Raw genomic sequence first — 19,393 nt, 5'->3', positions numbered from 1 at the left:
GATAGAGCTTCAACGTGTGAATTTTGTGGGGCCACAATTCATTTTATCGTAGGAGGAATTATTAAATCTACATTTAGCCTCAGTATTGTTTATTGTTCCATTTTGTGTTAGGTTTTCTATAACTTGCCTTTGAAATCATCTTAACTAATAGTGCACCCTAGGGTATATTTAACTGTTGCTTAACAATCCTCAAAAATGTTTGCACCAGTTTATGTTATGAACATAACTAGGCCTTGTTGATTTTTCATCTTTGCCAATACAATGAAACAAGTACTTTTTTATTACAGTTTTTGTAGCTTTCTTTTTTTTTTTTTTTAATAGAGGCATGCTTTATTTATTTATTTGTTTGTTTGTTTGTTTTTACATGCACTGGGTACAGTCAGAAGCGCGGGAGGGTGAGAGAATTCACCAGAGCTAGAGCGGGGAGCAGAGCAGGCAGAAGGACCGAAGTACACTGCTGAGGGGAGCAGCGGGCGGCAGGAGAGGTCTGCGCGCCATGTGGGACCCTCCTCCAGTGGCCGGGGAGCAGCCGGGGATCGAACTGGCACCGCAGAGGCTGCGGGCAGCTTCGCAACCCAGTGCTCAACCGCTGCGCCACCAGGGAGGCCCTTTTGTAGCTTTCTAAGTGATATTTTTCTTAACATTTTAGTTGGTAAGAAAAAAATCCTTCAAGTGTTAAGAAGGTATTTTTACAACCTTTAAAATATATTTTCTGGACTAGCAGTTATTAGGAGATAAATTACTTTTTAAAATAATATTTTTCTTTATTTCAATACTATTCCCTAGTTTGTAACAATTTTCAGTAAAATGAATGAATATACCCAAGATGTCATTTGAAATATGTATTTAAGGCTTGACTTTTATGATCAATTAACTTCAAATTGTTATAAAATAGTGACAATATTATCTCTTTTTTGCATTTGGCCAGTTAGATTACCGCTGGAGTCTTTTTTCTTTGTCACTTGCAACCTGCTTTACAATGTAACCTTATATTACATTGTGTTATTTTCATTGGATTCTTTTTAATTTTCCCTAAATGAGAATACCTAATGATCTCCATGTTTTGTCACATTAAGAATCCTTTCCATAATGACCACTTTATGAAGGTTAAAATCAAATTATTGAAATATCTCTCCCCAAGTTCCTATGCTTTTTTTTTTTTTTTAAATCCCTGTGACTCATGGATTTGCTTTTTTTTTTTCTCTCTCTCTTTAAAAAGAATTCCATTGGGAGGATTTTACTGGAGGATGTCAAACCTTTGAGATCCCCTGGCACTATTATAGTACAGATTTTTTTTTTTTTTTAAATAGAAGCCCAGACATCATCCCCCTACTCCAATGTCCATACCAAGAAGCTGTGACAACTATTATGTAATATAATAGAAAGATTTCTGAAAGAAAGTAATGGAACTAAATTTTTTTCTGAAAAATTTGCCACATTACTAGATTAAAGAATGTTGATTTTTGAGGTTGCCCATTAAAACATTTAATTTCACAAATACATTAGAGAAAAGCTAACTGGAACAGATAAACCCCGAATTCTTGGACACTTTATATAATAGAAGTTTCTTCTCATTCAATGTCTAGAAAGCCAGTATAAAACTTTTCAGTTTCCTTTTATTGAGAAGAGAGAAATATTTTATGCGCTTGCAACATGTGCTTTCTCTGCTAATTTAAATTATGTTACAAAAGTGACACTCTTTACTTGAGTCACAAAGTTTAAATCACAGTGAATTCAAATTCTTCATGAAGAAATTCAGCAAGTGGGCCTCCCCGGTGGTGCAGTGGGTTGAGCGCAGTGCTATGGCGCTGTCCACAGCCTCTGCAGTGCGGTTTCGATTCCGGGCCAGGCAGGGAGAAACCCATATGGTGCGCCAGACCTCTCCTGTCTTGCCCGCTGTTCCCTTCTGCAGTGTTTTCGATAGTCTGCTGTTCTGCTCCCTGCTCTGTATCTGGTGAAACCTCTCACCCTCCCGTGCCTCTGGCCTGTACCCCAGTTCTTATATAAATAAATAAATGTTTAAAAAAAAAGAAATTCAGCAAGTCTTCACTATCTTAAACTGAATCTGTATTATATGATCATTTATTTGGGGAGTTATTGTAGCTTATCCAATAAAAGTGTTATGGTATTTAAGTTGTATTTAACTAATAAATGTAAATGAATTTTGATGTATGTTTTTATCTACTATTGCAGGTGTTTGGAAAGAAAGTGTTGACAGAATTTGATGTATGAATGAGTCTAAGCGATGATAAATTGAATGTTTTTACATTTTAGCTGGCAATTAATGGTGAAACAAGTCAGGAGAAAGACCTTGCAATTTAATACTTTTGTAATTCAAGCAATTTACTTAAGTTCTCCATGAGTCAGCTTTCTTATCTTTTAAATGAGTGCATATAGCATACAGATATATTGTGTGTGGTTGTGGTAATTAATGTAATGCATGTAAAACATGTAACACTGTGTTTGATAGGTATTACTCAGCAGATGACAGCTACTTTTATTATTATGAATGTTTTCACAAGTTCACTTTGGACATAGAAGGTTTGAGCTCGTGTTTGTATTTCTTCTGTTAAAATTCTTGAGAATATAGGGTAGGACTGAAATTCAGATGAATGGATTATTGGACTCTATCTGAAGTTTCAGTTCACAGAACCATACTCGATAGTTACAGTGTTAACCTGGATATAGCAAGGGAAGTATAGCCACTGTGGTAGAAATTCCCACTTGAATGTGGTTTGTCATACTATTGCCATGTTGGATTGGAAAAATCTTTGTTGGGGTGGACGGGACTGTTATAGGGTGTTTACCAGCATCTCACTAGATGTCCACCAAGTGGTGACAACCAGAATTGTCTGTAGACACTGACAGATGTCCTTGAGGAGAGCAAAGCTCTCCTGATTGAGAAGCACTGGACTACAGGGAATCATGTTGACTACTTCAAATACGTAAAGAAGTTTTGGCACACAGGAGAAGGAATTGACTTGTTCAGTATAATTAACCCATGAGAGAGAAGAAGCAGCTCTGATTGATAAAAGTTAGAAAGACAGCTTAATAGAATATTTTCATAGTTTGATTTAGCTAAAAATAGAATGCATGGATTATGAGTCAGCCGCTTCTCAGCTATGATGAGTATTTAATTAGGGGGCTAGATCACTAACAGAGCTGTGCTGGGAATTTCTTTCCTGGGAGGGAGTTTGAAATAAATAATCTCTTAGATCCCTTTAATAATAGAACACTCTCGTTTTGGCAGGTCTAATGATATAGATTTGGAAATCGTCCATTTGAGGTCAAGTTGAAGCTATGAGAATAGCAGAGTCCTCCCTTTGAATACAAGGGGTAATAACAACATGGTTTTTAGAACTGAGTTTAAAGGAATGTCCATGATTTAAAAGAGGGAATCTGCAACACACTCCACCTTCCCTGACGAGAGTTTCAGAAAGGATGTATGAAAACCCAGATAATAGTGTATTGAGAAGGAGTGTCAAAGGATGAGTAGATGGGCATGATTTTACTCAGATTAGCATATAAAGAAACAAAGAAAAGGATTGCCCAAACTCACACTTGGAATCTTATTGCAGAACTGAGACTACAGAGGAGGAGCAGCTTGGGATCAAAGGGGGTGGCCTCAGTGGACTGTGATGATTGGTGCCTTAGTGGTGTGGTGTGTGGTAATGTACAGACAAAGAGGTGTGACCCTGAATCCCTAAGACATGTACAGTATTGTAAACCAACATTACATAAATAACTAAACAGTAAAATAAACAAAAAGAATGGGTGGTTGTTATTGTGAGTGGAAGTAAAAGTCAGTTGTTAGAGGTAAGTCATCTGTAGAAAGTCATGGTGAGTGAAGTATCCTCTGAAATGTCAAATATATTTCATAAACATTAATCATTGTTAAGCTTGACATTTTTATTAGTATACAAGCCAGATGGCAGGTTACAAGGAGACTAGATTATGAGGGAATGGACACTGAGGTGGCTACATTGATGAGTAGTTTCAACTAGAGGAAGCTTGAGGTCAGTAGTGTTATTGTTTTTATTTGTGAGAAGTAAGAGTATTTCTGAAAGTTACATTAAAATAAAATAGAAAGAGTTTATAAATAGTAGAGAGAAAAGTAGTGATACAAAAACCCAAAAAGGCACCTTGGAAGTTGGAAAAGATCAGGTCACAGGCTTTGGAATAATAAATCCACTTCCTTTGATGCTGGAGAAAGGATTCTAGGATGGATGTGGAAATATTGCTGTTGCTAGATAGCCAGCAGGCTCACACGCCCTATGTTGACGAGGGAAGAAGTCAAGGCTGGATTTTAATTTGGGCTCTACTGCTTTCTCCTTGTGTGACTAGAGTAGAAACAATTGATTTAGAACTCTCTGAGCACTGGATTCTTCTTTTCTGAAATAAGAATAGTATATTTGTAAGTGCTCTTATAAATCTCAGTCTGATCATCAGTGTGAAGTATCCAGCAGTGTCTAAATGTGTTCAGCATTTGGTGGACAGGACTAGAATTATCACTGTCATTGCCATCATCACTGAAAGGTATTCTAGTTTCTCCAAGTATGTCAAGGAGAAAAAAATACACTAAAGACTTGACAAGAGTGGAAAGTGTCAAAAATTGTACTGCTTATAAGTGAATAATTGATGAACAAAGTTTATCTATTAAGATGAAGACCAGGTTTTTTTTTGCTGTGACCAATGAATTTTAGTAGCCCGGGTCTGCTGACCTTTGGCTTTCTAATGCCATATTCTTTTATAACAGAGCAAGGGAATATGAACAGTGATACGGGGTTGGGACAAATTAAACAGATACATACAAACCTGATTTTGAGATTTATCAATCTCAAATTATTACTAACAGTGTATTCTGCATTACCATAGTTTATTGAATATTGCGCCTGATATGTATAGACTACATGTATAAGTTTTGTAACTGAATTATCTCTCTTTTTTTTTCTCATCCTGATAGCTTCACTTTATTTTTATTTTTTTTTTTAATAAATTTTATTGTTATATTCCCCATACAATTGCAGCCCCCCATTCTGACCCCAATCCCTCCCCTCCCGCCCCCGCCCCCCTAAAAGTGTCTCTGGTTCATAGTTTTTTGTTGATTTTGATTTTCACTTTCTTATAGTTATTCATTTTCCTGGTCCCTTATTTAAGTTTTCTAGATTCCTGCTATGAGTGAGACCATCTGGTATTTTTCTTTTTCTTTTTGGCTTATTTCGCTGAGCATGATCCCTTCCAGCGCCATCCATGTTGCAGCAAATTGCATGTGTTTATCTTTTTTGAATGCTGAGTAATATTCCATGGTATATATGTACCACATCTTCTTGATCCAGTCATCTATTTTTGGGCATTTGGGTTGTTTCCAAAGCTTAGCTATTGTAAACAGTGCTGCTATAAACATAGGGGTGCAGGTGTTCTTTGGAATTGATGTTTCTGTGTCCTTTGGGTAAATACCTAGGAGTGGAATTGCTGGATCATATGGAAGCTCTATGTTTAGTAGGTCCAGAAATCTCCACACAGCTTTCCACAGTGGTTGGACCAGTTTGCACTCCCACCAACAGTGCAGAAGAGTTCCTTTTTCTCCACACCCTCGCCAACATTTGTTGTTGCTAGTTTTTTTAATATGTGCCATTCTCACTGGTGTAAGATGGTATCTCATGGTAGTTTTGATTTGCATTTCCCTGATGACAAGTGATGTTGAACATTTTTTCATATGCCTGTTGGCCATTTGCATTTCCTCTTCAGAGAAGTTTGTTTTAAGCTCTTCTGCCCATTTTTTGACTGGATTATTTTCTTTGTTGTTGTTGAGTCTCATCAGCTCTTTGCAGATTTTTGTGATCAGTCCTTTATCATTAGTGTTGGGTGCAAAAATGTTCTCCCAGTTGGTGGGGTTTCTCTTTGTTTTTGTTATTGTCTCTTTTGCTGTGCAAAAGCTCTTTAATTTGATGTAGTCCCAGCTGTTGATCTTTGCCTTCACTATCACTGCTTTGGGTGATGTGTCTGTAAAGATGTCTTTGATGTGCAAATCACGTAGTGTTTCGCCTATATTTCCTTCTATATATTTTATGGTTTCAGGTCTTATGTCTAGTTCTTTAATCCATTTTGAGTTGATTTTTGTGTATGGTGTGAGGTGGTGGTCAAGCTTCATTCTTTTGCATGTAGCGACCCAGTTTTCCCAGCACCATTTATTGAACAAACTTTCTTTGCTCCAATGCATATTCTTTGCTCCTTTGTCAAAGATTAGTTGACCATAAATCTGTGGGTTTATTTCTGGATTTTCTATTCGATTCCATTGGTCTGTATGTCTGTTCTTGTTCCAATACCATGCAGTTTTGATGATTATGGCTTTGTAGTATAGTTTGAAGTCTGGGAGTCTGATGCCTCCATTCCCTTCTTTTTTTTTTAGGAGAGCTTTGGCTATTCGGGGTTTTTTGTGATTCCATATGAATTTCATCAATAATTGTTCTATTTCTTTGAAGAATGACATTGAAATTTTGATTGGAATAGCATTGAATCTGTATATTGCTTTTGGAAGGATGGCCATTTTAATAATGTTTATTCTTCCAATCCATGAGCAGGGGATGTCTCTCCATTTCTTTGTGTCTTCTTCTATTTCTTTTAACAGTGTTTTATAGTTTTCTTTGTATAGGTCCTTTACCTCTTTTGTTAGATTTATTCCCAAATATTTGAATTTTTTTGTTTCAATAACAAAAGGGATGGTCTTTTTGATTTCTTCTTCTTCAGATTTATTGTTTGTGTATAGGAAGGCTACTGACTTTTGCGTGTTGATTTTGTATCCTGCCACTTTACTGAACTGATTGATTAGTTGAATTAGCTTTTCTGTGGAGTTTTTGGGGTTCTCTATGTATAATATCATATCGTCTGCAAATAGTGATAGTTTGACTTCTTCTTTTCCTATTTGGATTCCTTGGATGTCTTTCTCTTGTCTTATTGCCCTGGCTAGGACTTCCAGTATTATATTGAAAAGCAATGGTGAGAGTGGACATCCTTGTCTTGTTCCAGATCTTAATGGAATTGCTTTCAGCTTTTCACCATTGAGAATGATACTGGCTGTTGGCTTGTCATAGATGGCCTTTATGATGTTGAGGTATGTTCCTTGTATCCCAAGAATTTCAAGGGCTTTTATCATGAATGGGTGTTGCACTTTGTCGAAAGCTTTCTCAGCATCTATTGATATTATCATATGGTTTTTATATTTCTTTTTGTTGATGTGTTGGATAACGTTGATTGATTTTCGGATGTTAAACCATCCTTGTGCCCCTGGAATGAATCCAACTTGGTCGTGGTGAATTATCTTATGGATACATTGTTGGATTCTGATAGCTAAAATTTTATTGAGGATTTTTGCATCAGTGTTCATTAGGGAGATTGGCCTGTAGTTTTCCTTTTTTGTGTTGTCCTTGTTCGGTTTTGGTATTAGTGTAATGTTGGCTTCATAAAACGTGTTTGGTATTGTCCCTTCCTTCTCAATTTTTTGGAAGAGTTTGTGAAGGATAGGCACTAATTCGTCTCTGAATGTTTGGTAGAATTCATTTGTAAATCCATAAGGTCCTGGGCTTTTGTTTTTGGGGAGTTTTTTTTTTTTTTTTAAAGATTTATTTATTCATTCATTTTTTTAATTCATTTATTTAATTATACAAGCACTGGGTACAGTCAGAAGCGCGGGAGGGTGAGAGAATTCACCAGAGCCAGAGCGGGGAGCAGAGCAGGCAGAAGGACCGAAGTACACTGCTGAGGGGAGCAGCGGGCGGCAGGAGAGGTCTGCGCACCATGTGGGACCCTCCTCCGGTGGCCAGGGAGCAGCTGGGGATCGAACCGGCGCTGCAGAGGCTGCGGGCAACTTCGCAACCCAGCGCTCAACCGCTGCGCCACCGGGGAGGCCCTTGGGGAGGTTTTTGATTACCATTTCAATTTCACTAATTGTAATTGGTCTGTTTAGGTGTTCTATTTCTTCTTTATCTAGCTTTGGGTGATTGTAGAGTTGTAGGAATTTGTCCATCTCCTCTAGATTGTTAAACTTGTTTCCATATAACTGTTCATAGTAGTTACTGATTATTCTTTTGATTTCTGCTGTGTCCGTTGTGATTTCTCCTCTTTCATTGATGATCCTGTTTATTTGTGCTTTCTCCCTTTTTTCCTTTGTGAGCCTGGCTAGGGGTTTGTCTATTTTATTGATTTTTTCAAAGAACCAGCTCTTGGTTTCATTGATCTTTTGGATTGTTTTTTTAGTTTCATATTCATTTATTTCTGCTTTGGTTTTTATTATTTCTTTTCTTCTACTGGTTTTGGGGTTTTTTTGTTGTTCTTTTTCTAGATCTTTGAGCTTCGAGATTAGGTTGTTTCTTTGCGTTCTTTCTTGTTTCTTGATGTGAATTATCTCTTAATTTAAACATTAACATAGGTCAGGGTTTCTCAACTTCATACAACTGTGAGCTGGCTAATTCTTTGCCATGGCAGGCAGTTCTGTGCTTTGCAGGATGTTTAGAAGTATCCTGTCTGTACCTATCAGATGAGAACTGTAACCCCCATCCCAGTAACATTGATCACAAACATCTCCAGACATTGACAGATGTCTCCTGAAGGCAGGAGGGGAGCTTAATTCTCAGCTTCAGTGGAAAATTCTCACTTTCCTTTGAGAATTGTGGATTATCAAATACAAATCCATTTTGGTATTTATTTATTTAGATTTATTTATTTATACATACAAGAACTGGGGTACAGGCCAGAAGTGTGGGGCGTGAGAGGATTCACCAGAGACAGAGTGGGGAACAGAATAGGCAGATTGACTGAAATACACTGCTGAGGAGAGCAGGGGGTGAGTCAGGAGAGGTCTGCTGTGCCATGTGGGTCAGCTCCCTGGCCAGGGATTGAACTCATGATGCAGTCTTAACCCTTGCGCCACCAGGGAGGCCCCATTTTGGTATTTAAATATCAAATTTATGTCTGAAATAGTCTCAGAGATAAAACTAGTTGCTAATAAAGATAAAATGAATGAATATGTGTGATATTTGACTTTATAAAATTTATTTTATGACAATACAATTTTTACATAGATTTCTGTTTCTTCATAAGACCAATAACATAAATTTACATTCCTTGTGACAGATTATCTTAAAGATAGACTCTAATTTATAGAAGGAATATAAATAATCTTCCCTACATGTATATGTTGGTTTTACTTGAAAACATTTAAAAAACCACTAAGGTACTGGTTTTGCTTGAATTATTTACCAAGGCAAAGTGCTTATTACATCTATATATTTTTAAAGCCTCTGCGTATTAGCATTTCATTACATATTTCAGATTTTATAAGCAAAATGTTGTTGTGTTCTGTGTTACAGTTGTTTTTTATCCTTATTACTGGTGGCTGCTGTGGTGTGGAAGATCAAGCAAACCTGCTGGGCTTCTCGGCGGAGAGAGGTATCAGTGCTGTTATTTAATGTTTTGAGTAAAGATCTGAGCAAAGATACAGATTCTCATTGCTTAATTAATATGCTTCTTTCAAGTCCAAATTTTCAAATGAATTTTATTTATTAAGATTGAATAATAAATCTAGTATCTTTTAAGCTTTGGAACAAATGTTTCTATCTTAAATCACTATCTGTAGAGGCATTGGTAAATGGCAGTTTTTCTAAAATAGTGTTTGAATTTATAGTGAATGCAAATATTACTTCTGTTGATTAAATAATTTTCAAGCTCTAGGTAATTAGTCATAAAGGCCATTTTATACTGTTTCCTTTGTGATTTAAAAGCTGAGTGATAAACTCATTTTTATCTTCAAATTTTTTTTTTTTTGTAGTCTTGATCATTTCGGGATTGTTTTATAATCTTAATACATTTGAAATGCACCTCAATGTGATACCTTTGGTATCAGAATTTATCATGTATGGTCCTTATAATTTTAAAATTGATAAATAATACTCTGTAATACTCTTACCAAACAACTGATGATATAAATGTATTAGTTTATTGACTTTGTATATATTAGTTAATTGAAAGAAACAAAGAAATATAATGCTCTAAGGAGCACAAATGTGCAATAGATTTACTGTTCTATACCTCCTGTAATGAAATAGCAGGTTTATGCTTTTATTAATATTATTAGCTTTATATTTATATTTCCATGTTTATATGTGTGTATATATAATTTTGCACAACTTTATAAAGTAGCAGTGTAACTGCTTACCTTATTTTTTCCACATACAAGGTGCTTATATTTAGAATTATTTAAAAACAATTCAGAATATTCTAAGATACTCTAGTTTTCTATACATGGTCAGTATAACACCAATGAGAATTTACTTGGTATACCCCTGTGATAAAAAGTAATCCAATTAAAGGTGTATCATTAAATATAAGTATTTGTCAAGAAGTAGAATCCTCTGGGGAGTTAAGTATTCTTCTATATATGTTAGTCTGTTAAATGACATTACAAATTCAGGAAGGGAAAAACAATGGTCAGTCTAGAGGTATAAACATCTTGCATAATGGAATAAGGCAAGTGACAAGACATCTACTCTTTGGAAGAGCAGTCAGGGAACCTGGGTTCTTGCTTCATTATGGCTAGCAACATCTGCTGATCAGATTTCTAAAGATTATGAAATGCAACCGTATAAATACAGTTCTGTGCAAAGATCAATGTACAACTCTGTTGTTAACTCGCTTCTGAATATAGGTAAGTAGTTTAATTGAATTCATTTTCTTCTCAGAGAAGGGGTTGTGTTATGTAACTAATTCGAAGGAAGTTCCTCCAGTTCTAAGAATGTTCATGTATAATTAAGGTTTAGAAACAGTAGTAAACATTTGAGAAACTTGTGAATAGTTCATCTGCTCAGAAATTTTCACTCTTCTCAAAATTACAAGTTGCTTTGGGCTAATATCATACTACCTCGGTGTTGTTGTTTATCATATATAATCAGAAGCTCTGGAAAACTTGTATTCTCTTAATTTTCTTTTTTTTTTTTAAGATTTTATTTATTTATTTATTTATACAAGCACTGGGTATAGTCAGAAGCGCGGGAGGGTGAGAGAATTCACCAGAGCCAGAGCAGGGAACAGAACAGGCAGATTGACAAAATACACTGCTGAGGGGAGCAGTGGGCGTGGCAGGAGAGGTCTGCGCGCCATGTGGGACCCTCGCCGTGGGCCGGGGATGGAACCGGCGCTGCAGAGGCTGTGGGCAGCTTCGCAGCCCAGTGCTCAACCACTGCGCCACCAGGGGAGGCCTTATCTCAATTTTCAAAATACCAATGTAGATTTATCTTTTGATTGAGAATGGGAATTTTTCAAAAAATTACTTGCACATGTAAGGGAAGGGAGAATAGGAAGATAGAACTAGTTTAGGAGCTACAGGATCCGTTTTAATCTGTGCTTCTGAATAGGACTATATCCTCTAGATATTCCCTTAGTACCATGCCCCTCTGTCCAAATTTCATCTAGATAGTGAGTGTCTGTAAACGAATGTTATCATGCCTTTAATTAGCTTCCTCTGCCCAACTGCAATCTGCCTTGTTGAGAGATCATGTCTTATTACAATATATCTTAAAAAATATGTTGAGGAATTTTTTCAAACTTCATTGTATTAAATTCCTTAAGTAAATAATTCTAAATGTCTCAGAAACCATCCATCTAGTGATACTGAAAGTAAAGATGACATCACTGTGATGACCACCAGAGATTAGATTGCAATTTTAATTCTATTAAAAGATTGTCATTTTCATCTTAGAGGCCCTCAGTCTTTTAACTCCACTAACTGTAGTTTATTTAATTCCTTTTATAGATTTATTTTAATGGAATGCACTTTTATCTGATGCTCCCTTTAGTTTTATCTATTTGATTAATTCTATTATTACACAAAGGAAAAGAGTCCAGTATTTTTTTGTTTATGAGAATATTACTTTCTCTGAAATACTAAAAGATCAAAAATTGTAAACCTCAGATTACCCCTGTGATTAGTAGGATGACAATTTATTTGTAATGGTAAATAAAGATTATGTAAAGGATTCTTCCAAGTATTTCTGTAATTTTGTTGCAGAAGTTGTACTAATTACTTTCTAAATGTAAGGACTGTTTTAAAATGACAATAATCTTTGGGCATTTCCTAATTTATCGTGTTAATTCAACTAAGCATATTACTTCTTTGTTTTAAACTTTTTGAAGCTTTCTTTTCTCATGAGCATGTACATTTTTGTGGTATAATTTTAATATCAGAAGCTATTATTAATGTTATGCCTTTTGAATTATACCCTTAAGAATTCAGGGGCTCTTAAAAACACAAAAATTAAACTACAAAGGACTTCAATTTTATAATTACCTCTTCATATAGGAGCTCCAAACTCATTTGTATGATGAACTTATTAAAATATGAAAGTTTTCTGGTGGTCTGTGCTAAAGAATGGCAACAATAAGTGGCTATTGATCAGTAGAAATATTATAATACACTATTAGGATGAGAGCTCATTTTTATAGCTTATGCTTATTACAGAGGTATTGAAAACATCTAGTTTCAATGGCACAATCAATTTTAAATAGTTATTACTCTATAAAAACCTTTGTTCAAAAGAGTCTCTTGAAATATTGTCAAACTCAGTAATCCTTTTTAAACTGACATTTGAGTTTTTAATAGGTATCAAATCCATCAAAGCATTATATGTATTCCTTGCAATGAAGGCATTTAATCCTATATTTGATTAATATGAATGAAAATATCGCACATACTCTTTTTCTCCTCCAGTAACACTGGTTTATTACCCTGTATGTGGTTAGAGGTGTAGCTCACACGTCCTCAGATGCATGTCCCCACACAACCAGCACGACCAGGCACCCCCGTCCTCAGTAGAGTCCATTGAGCCCTCTCCACAGTGTATTTTTCCATCATTCCCTGCCTGTCTGTAGCCTCTACAAGTAGAAGTACAAGCCTCTACTTGTAGTTCTACAGTCAGATTTCTAGGGAACTGTGGGAAAATAAAAAACTTCTACACAGTGAAAGAAACTATTAATTAAATAAAAGATACCCAAGTAAATGGAAGAAAATGTTGGCACATCATACATCTGAAGGCCCTGATATTCAAGATATAAAGAGAACTCAGGCAACTCAAAATAAGAAAAAAAAAAAAAAGCCCAATCAAAAAATGGGTAGGAGAGCTAAACAGGCTGTCCTCAAAAGAAGACATATAAATAGATTGGCCAGCAGGCATATGAACAAAATGCTCATCATCACTTACCACCAGTGAAATGCAAATCTAAACCATGTGAGATACCTGTGTCAAAGAGACCTATGTCAAAGAGACCTATGTCATAGAGACCAGAAACAAGTGATGGAGAGGATGTATTCCCGCTATTAGTGAGAAAATAGACTGGTTCAGTCTCCAGGAAAACAAAATGGAGGTTACTCAAAATATGAAAAATAGATACAGTGTGATCTAGTAATACCCCTCCTAGATACTCAGTTTTAAGGGATATATGCACAGACACGTTATTTGCATGAAAATTTTAAGAGAATTGTCAAAATGACCTCTGAGCTCTGGGCTTGTTATTTGCTGTGTTATTTCATAGCAAATAACTAAATTTTAGGAAAACATAGAAAGCATGACCTAATATTTTGGAATTAAACATTTTGCAAAAAGAGCATTCGGTTCTCATTCTAGAAGATATATATTATTTTTAGCTATTTAAGAAAGTTGAGTGCTATGTTCTATGTTTATAACTAGTAACCTGAAGAATTATAGTTTTAAATTGTCAGATTCCAAAATTCAAATTCTCTGAACAAAATTTCAAAGATAACTTGACTTTGAACATGTTTGATTCACTAATTAGCAACTTATAATATGAATCTGTTTTATACACACACATACACACACTTATGTGTGTTACATTGTACCTGTGTATCTGTGTGTATTTAGGAAATATGCTGTATTTAATCTAATATTTTGAAACAATCATTATTTAATATACCACTAAGAAATAGTGCCAATTAAACTGTGACACAGTGCTCTCTTCCCACTAAGAATATTTTCTACTGATCGAAACCATTCTTGTAGAATTACTAAGATAAATATTTTATTCTATATTGTTTACATGTATACATTCAAAAGAAAGTAGAAGGAAAATAAGTTGGTTACTCTTTTACTTAAACTTGTTCACATTGGCGCGTGTTACATAAAGTCACTTTTTGACTCAGGTAAAAATGTTTTCGTTTCACATAATATTTCTGACTAGAATAATCAAGTTTGTGTCTGTGCAGGCAATGACATCTATATCATAGCTGCCATCTGGCTGGCAGTGACTGTACAATGTCATTGATTATAAGATACATTGGATTTCAGAGATATTAAAATGTGAAAACAAAATGTATCTTAAAATCAATAATAGGTGGTAGGACTTTATAAGGGTTTTAGTACTAAATGAATCAAGGCGTGCTTAGTCCTCACCTTACTGCCTTTTACTTATCAGATTTCAACAGATGTTGGCTTCTTTATTGTTGCTATGTCATATAAATAATGATTAGCATTATATTATGCATTAATATTAGTAACAGACATTCCTGTATACTTTGGATGTCTCTCCTCCTTCGTATCCACTCTAGTGAGTCTAAATTCAATATACTTTTAGAGCCACCTGTGTATCTTAAACCATATTTTGCATATCAAGTTCCACTCCACTATCCTATCCCCACCTGAAACTAGAAATCAGAATTTCTTTGAGGCTTAACTCAATGTGTCTATTTTTCCAATGCCACAGTTGTTTATAATATACACCATTGGCATTAAAACTCTTCTTTGGCTTCTACTTTTAGAGAGATGGGAAAACTATTGAAGGGTTTTCAGCAGAGTTAAGTGATTTGAATTAAAAGAATCTCAGTTTAAACCGATAATTCTGCTCCTATATTGAGAAAAGACACAAGGAGACCGGTTAGGAGCTTGCTGCTATAACCTGTTAAGAGACAGCGATGAGTCAGATCAAAAGATAGAATTGAAAATGGCAAGAAATTATCATATTATATATATATATATATTTTAAAGATAATAGGATTAGTTGAATGAGGAGCATGACTGCAGAAGACTATAAACAAGACATGGCTTCAAGGTTTGGACTGAACAATTATAAAGATAATGCATTGCCATCAACTGATATGAAGTTGATTGCAAGTAAAATTAGTTTGGGGACAGACGTTTATATGTTAAATTTGAGATCTATATTAGACACTCAGTTAGATACATTAGTGAGGCTAGAGTTGGCTTACAAAAGGAAATATATTTGCAGAAGAGGTAAATGTGGGAGTCTCAGTGTATAGATCACACTTAAAGACATGGGAATGAGCAGGATCTCCAAAAAAGGAGGATTAAGCCCTGAGTCATTTAAACTTAACGCTCTGTATTGAATGTTTGGTTCCTTTCCAAAATTTATGTGTTGAAGCTCTAACCCCCAAATATGATGGTATTTTCAGGTGAGGCCCTTGGGAGGTATTTAGATTTACATGAGTTTGGTAACTCTAGAACATTCTGAAATAAATGTATCTTGTTTAAACCACCTAGTCATTATTACAGTAAGTAGCCTGAGCTATGATACTTAGGAAGTCAGAGAGAAGTCAAGCAATCAGCAAACATATTGTGACGTTGGAGAAAAATCAAGTGATTGTGGATTCTTGGAAACTGAGGAAATAATTTATAAAAATAGATAATTATCAGCTGTCTCAAAGACTGCTGCTGGGCATAATGAAATTATAACTGAAAACTAAACATTGGGTGAGAGGATTCACCAGAGACAGAGTGGGGAACAGAGCAGACAGACTGACTGAAATATACTGCTGAGGGGAGAAGCGGGCGAGTCAGGAGAGGTCTTCTGCGCCAGGTGGGTAGCTCCCTGGCCGGCCAGGGATCAAATTTGTGCTGCAGAGGCTTGCTTCATAGTGTGATGCTTAACCCCTTGTGCCACCAGAGAGGCCCTAAGTACTGTTGGGACTTTAAATGGGTGAATTGTATGTGAATTATAATACATTATAACTTCGAGAAAGAGATAGAGAATATACACTGTACATTCCTGCCTTTTTCCTGTGAAGGAACTTACTTTCAGTCCTTCAATCTAAAACCAATCCTTCCACCTGCACAGTAGATAATAAATTGATCAAATCATGTTGATTAAATATAGAAAAATCACACATATTAGTCAGTTTCTTAGTTTTGGTGTTTTTGAAATGTGAATGGAATCTTAATTATTATAGTACAACAAAGCAAGTAAATTGCATCTGTTCCTTGAAGTCTTCCATAGCTACTTCTCATTTACAATCATCTATGTGGGTTAATAATAAAAAGAAAATGGAAATTTTAAAAGGAGGGTCATTTACATTTTATTTAACTCTACTATATGACTAGTGTCTAAATGTTCTCTGTTACATCTAAATATCTGGCTAGTCAAGGTGTGTAGACTACTATTTTTATAGTATATCACATTTTACCATTTTTCACTCTCTCTTTTATTTACTGTTTATTTCTACACTGGAGTTGTGTGCTTAGAATATTCTTTCAAAGAGATTTCTGTAAGAATTTCTGGATACCATTCTAACTGTGTAATTTTGAGAATTCTTAAAACTACACTCCAGTGGAGTACCTCTCAAAAACTCAAGGCTCTTACTCAAGTTTATAGTAGTCACAGAAGGAAAATTACTGAGGAATCTCAGTAAGAAATTTAAGGCACAGCAAGCTAAATTACAATCTTGGAGAGTTAAATTAAAATATTGGCAAACTGCTTCAGACTATGTTGTAATTCTTTGAAAAATGAAGAATTAATTGAAAATATTAAAATTGGTTTCTGCAATTTTTCCTTCATTTAAATTAAAAAATAATTCTATGTAAGCAGTTTTTATGGATTTAGAAATACTGTATAATTTATAGTCATTATATCATGCAATTTTAAATCTGTACCTTTTTGTTTTGTTAAAGAATGATGCAGACTATGGCACTAAAGTGCTGGTCTTCACCTAGTACATTTAAACAGTTTGTATTATCTCATCTCACCCTAACTCCTTTCTTTGGTACATGAGTTAGAGTGATTTTGAAACACAGACTTTCCAACTGCTAGTAATTTAAAGTAAAATAGCTACCCAATTAAAAATCTACACATGGCAAGTATTTTTCAAGTAAAGCATATAAGATTATAACTAAAAATCCAGAAATCATCACTTGTATTTGAAATGTTCCTTTTGACTATCCTTATTTTTAATTATTGCTCACTTATCACATATTTCTTCTGGTATGAAGTATATTTTCTTTAAAGTGCTAAGTTAGACTTTAAAATAAAACTGATTTCAATTAAACACAGGTTAGCATGACCCTCGTCTATTTCTTTTAAAGTACCTTACTAAAAATACTCTTATTTTTTCTTAATACATTCTGAAATACTAACATTGTGGATTCCAGTGAGTTCTATTATTACAACATTATCACTGACTTTCAAAAACCATACATAGCTATTTTAACAATTCTTTATAAGGTTCATAGTTTTCTAATCAATATGGGAAAAATACATTATTCTTATGACTGTTTTGTATTGTATCATTGAATATGAGACATTTATTTCAAGTAGATGTGGACAATTTCTTACTTTCAAAATAGTTATTTGCCTAACAGATGAGCTAACATGAATTAAGCAGTAAATCAGTTTTGCTTCCTTTAGATAATTAGTAATTTACATATAACCTTTGGCTATTCCTTTATCTTAGAGTATTGATATAAGTTGCATAAAATTGTTTTCTTTATAGAAAGTGCTTTGAAATGCAAAATCTAATTAAAATGCACTATTATTTTAGGACAGTTATGTTGCTAAATGATACCATTGAGACCATTGTAAATATTTGAGAAGTCTGCATGGAATATGTAAGGAAGCTGAACTATAACCTCTATAAAACACTATGTTATTTTATCAGTGAGTTGGAGCAAATGAAACTGCCAAAGTATTTGAGTATTATGTTTATATAAAGACATATATTACTTTATATAATATATGTTAGTAATAAAGCTTATGTTAATAATAAAGCCATTATTAACATATTATGTGCCCAGAGTACATGTTAAAAGGACAGATTTGTAAGACACATTAAAGTATACAGATAAGGCCAATTGTGAGTGCAGGCACCTGCCCACGGGCTCTGACTCAGACCCCTAGAGAGTGCCCAGGGAGTGAGGGCACCAACACTTATAACCCATTCGTTGGCAGCGAACCATACCCCAGTAAATAGCAGGTGAGATATGTATAGTTTTGGAGAAGATATATAAATTGTGTATCTTCTGTTGGCCATGTCACTCAATAAGTATTTGTCAAGAACATCTTACTTGCTTAACACACATTGTTCAGCAGTTGCCTGAAAATGGGGAAACAACTCTGTATTTCCTCATGAAACTTTGAAAAGCTCATAGGTTTTTCAAGACTGAGTATAGAAACTTGGGATGGCTGGAAATGTCTATGACTCGATGATGATGTTCAGCATATTAATATATTGCATCAAAGTGTAGTAATTGTAATATTTTGCAAATTAGAGTTAATGCTTTTTTAGACTGCTATCCTTTTTCTTTTAATATATGTGGTAAAATGAACTATGTGTTTAAAAATTGAAATATATTGGGATAATTTGTTTTTTGCAGATGAAAGCATCTCAGTTTTTTGAGAGATTAAATCAAAATTAGGGTTTTACTAATTAAATTTGTTTTCCATTTAATTTTGATGGATTTATTTTAACAAAAATATGTATTAATGAAAAGTATATATCAGATGAATCAATCAGGGATGCTGTGCATAACAAAAACCTACTAAAACATTAAGAATATTTAAGATTTAATTTTTGCTGTCTCTGTTGAGAAACAATATATTTTTAATTCAAAATTATAATATACTATCTCAAATTCAGTGTTAATGTGAAATTTTAGATCACTGCAGGAACATATTTTTCCTTATTTTGTTAAGATTTATTCATTTCTTATGTCTCCTAATTAGCAAATTACTAGCTCATTAGTGAATAGCTAGGTGGTATTTTTAATAACAGTGAAAAGCAAATAATTCTCCAGAGAGTGCTTGCAAGGAGAATACTGCATAATAAGTAAGTATCCCAATGACTGTGATTCCTTTTTGTTTAAAATTTATAAAATCTTTTATGGTCCTGCTACCTGATAGGTGAAATATTTGGTGACTGCTTGAATGCTATCATCCTTTAGCTAGTTGTTACTCTGTTTAATATGCCTCATTATTGTGCTTAGGCTTTATTTTTCTCAAGATAAATGTTTGTTGGATTTCAAATGAAGGTGACTTTGATGCTGAAAGCTGGCAGTTAACGATAACAGCAGAATAACTTTTTATGAGTGTGGACACATGGATTCACGTC

At 34.6% G+C, this 19,393-nt stretch overlaps 1 protein-coding gene across 1 annotated transcript in view; it reads left to right on the top strand.

Moving 5' to 3' along the window:
* ATRNL1 (attractin like 1) overlaps window positions 1-19,393 on the top strand; it is a gene marked incomplete at both ends in the record, with an annotated part of 464,603 nt that overhangs the window by 147,027 nt on the left and 298,183 nt on the right. Inside the window, one exon of the mRNA XM_084245317.1 lies at window positions 9,366-9,444. Coding sequence (XP_084101443.1) covers window positions 9,366-9,444 — 79 coding nt within the window. The remainder of the gene's footprint in view (window positions 1-9,365; window positions 9,445-19,393) is intronic.

The sequence above is a fragment of the Talpa europaea genome (assembly GCF_964194135.1).
Source record: "Talpa europaea genome assembly, chromosome: 10".
In the NCBI taxonomy this organism is placed as follows: Eukaryota; Metazoa; Chordata; class Mammalia; order Eulipotyphla; family Talpidae; genus Talpa; species Talpa europaea.
Note: the sequence above shows the minus strand (reverse complement) of the source record. Positions and strands in the feature narration are given on the sequence as shown.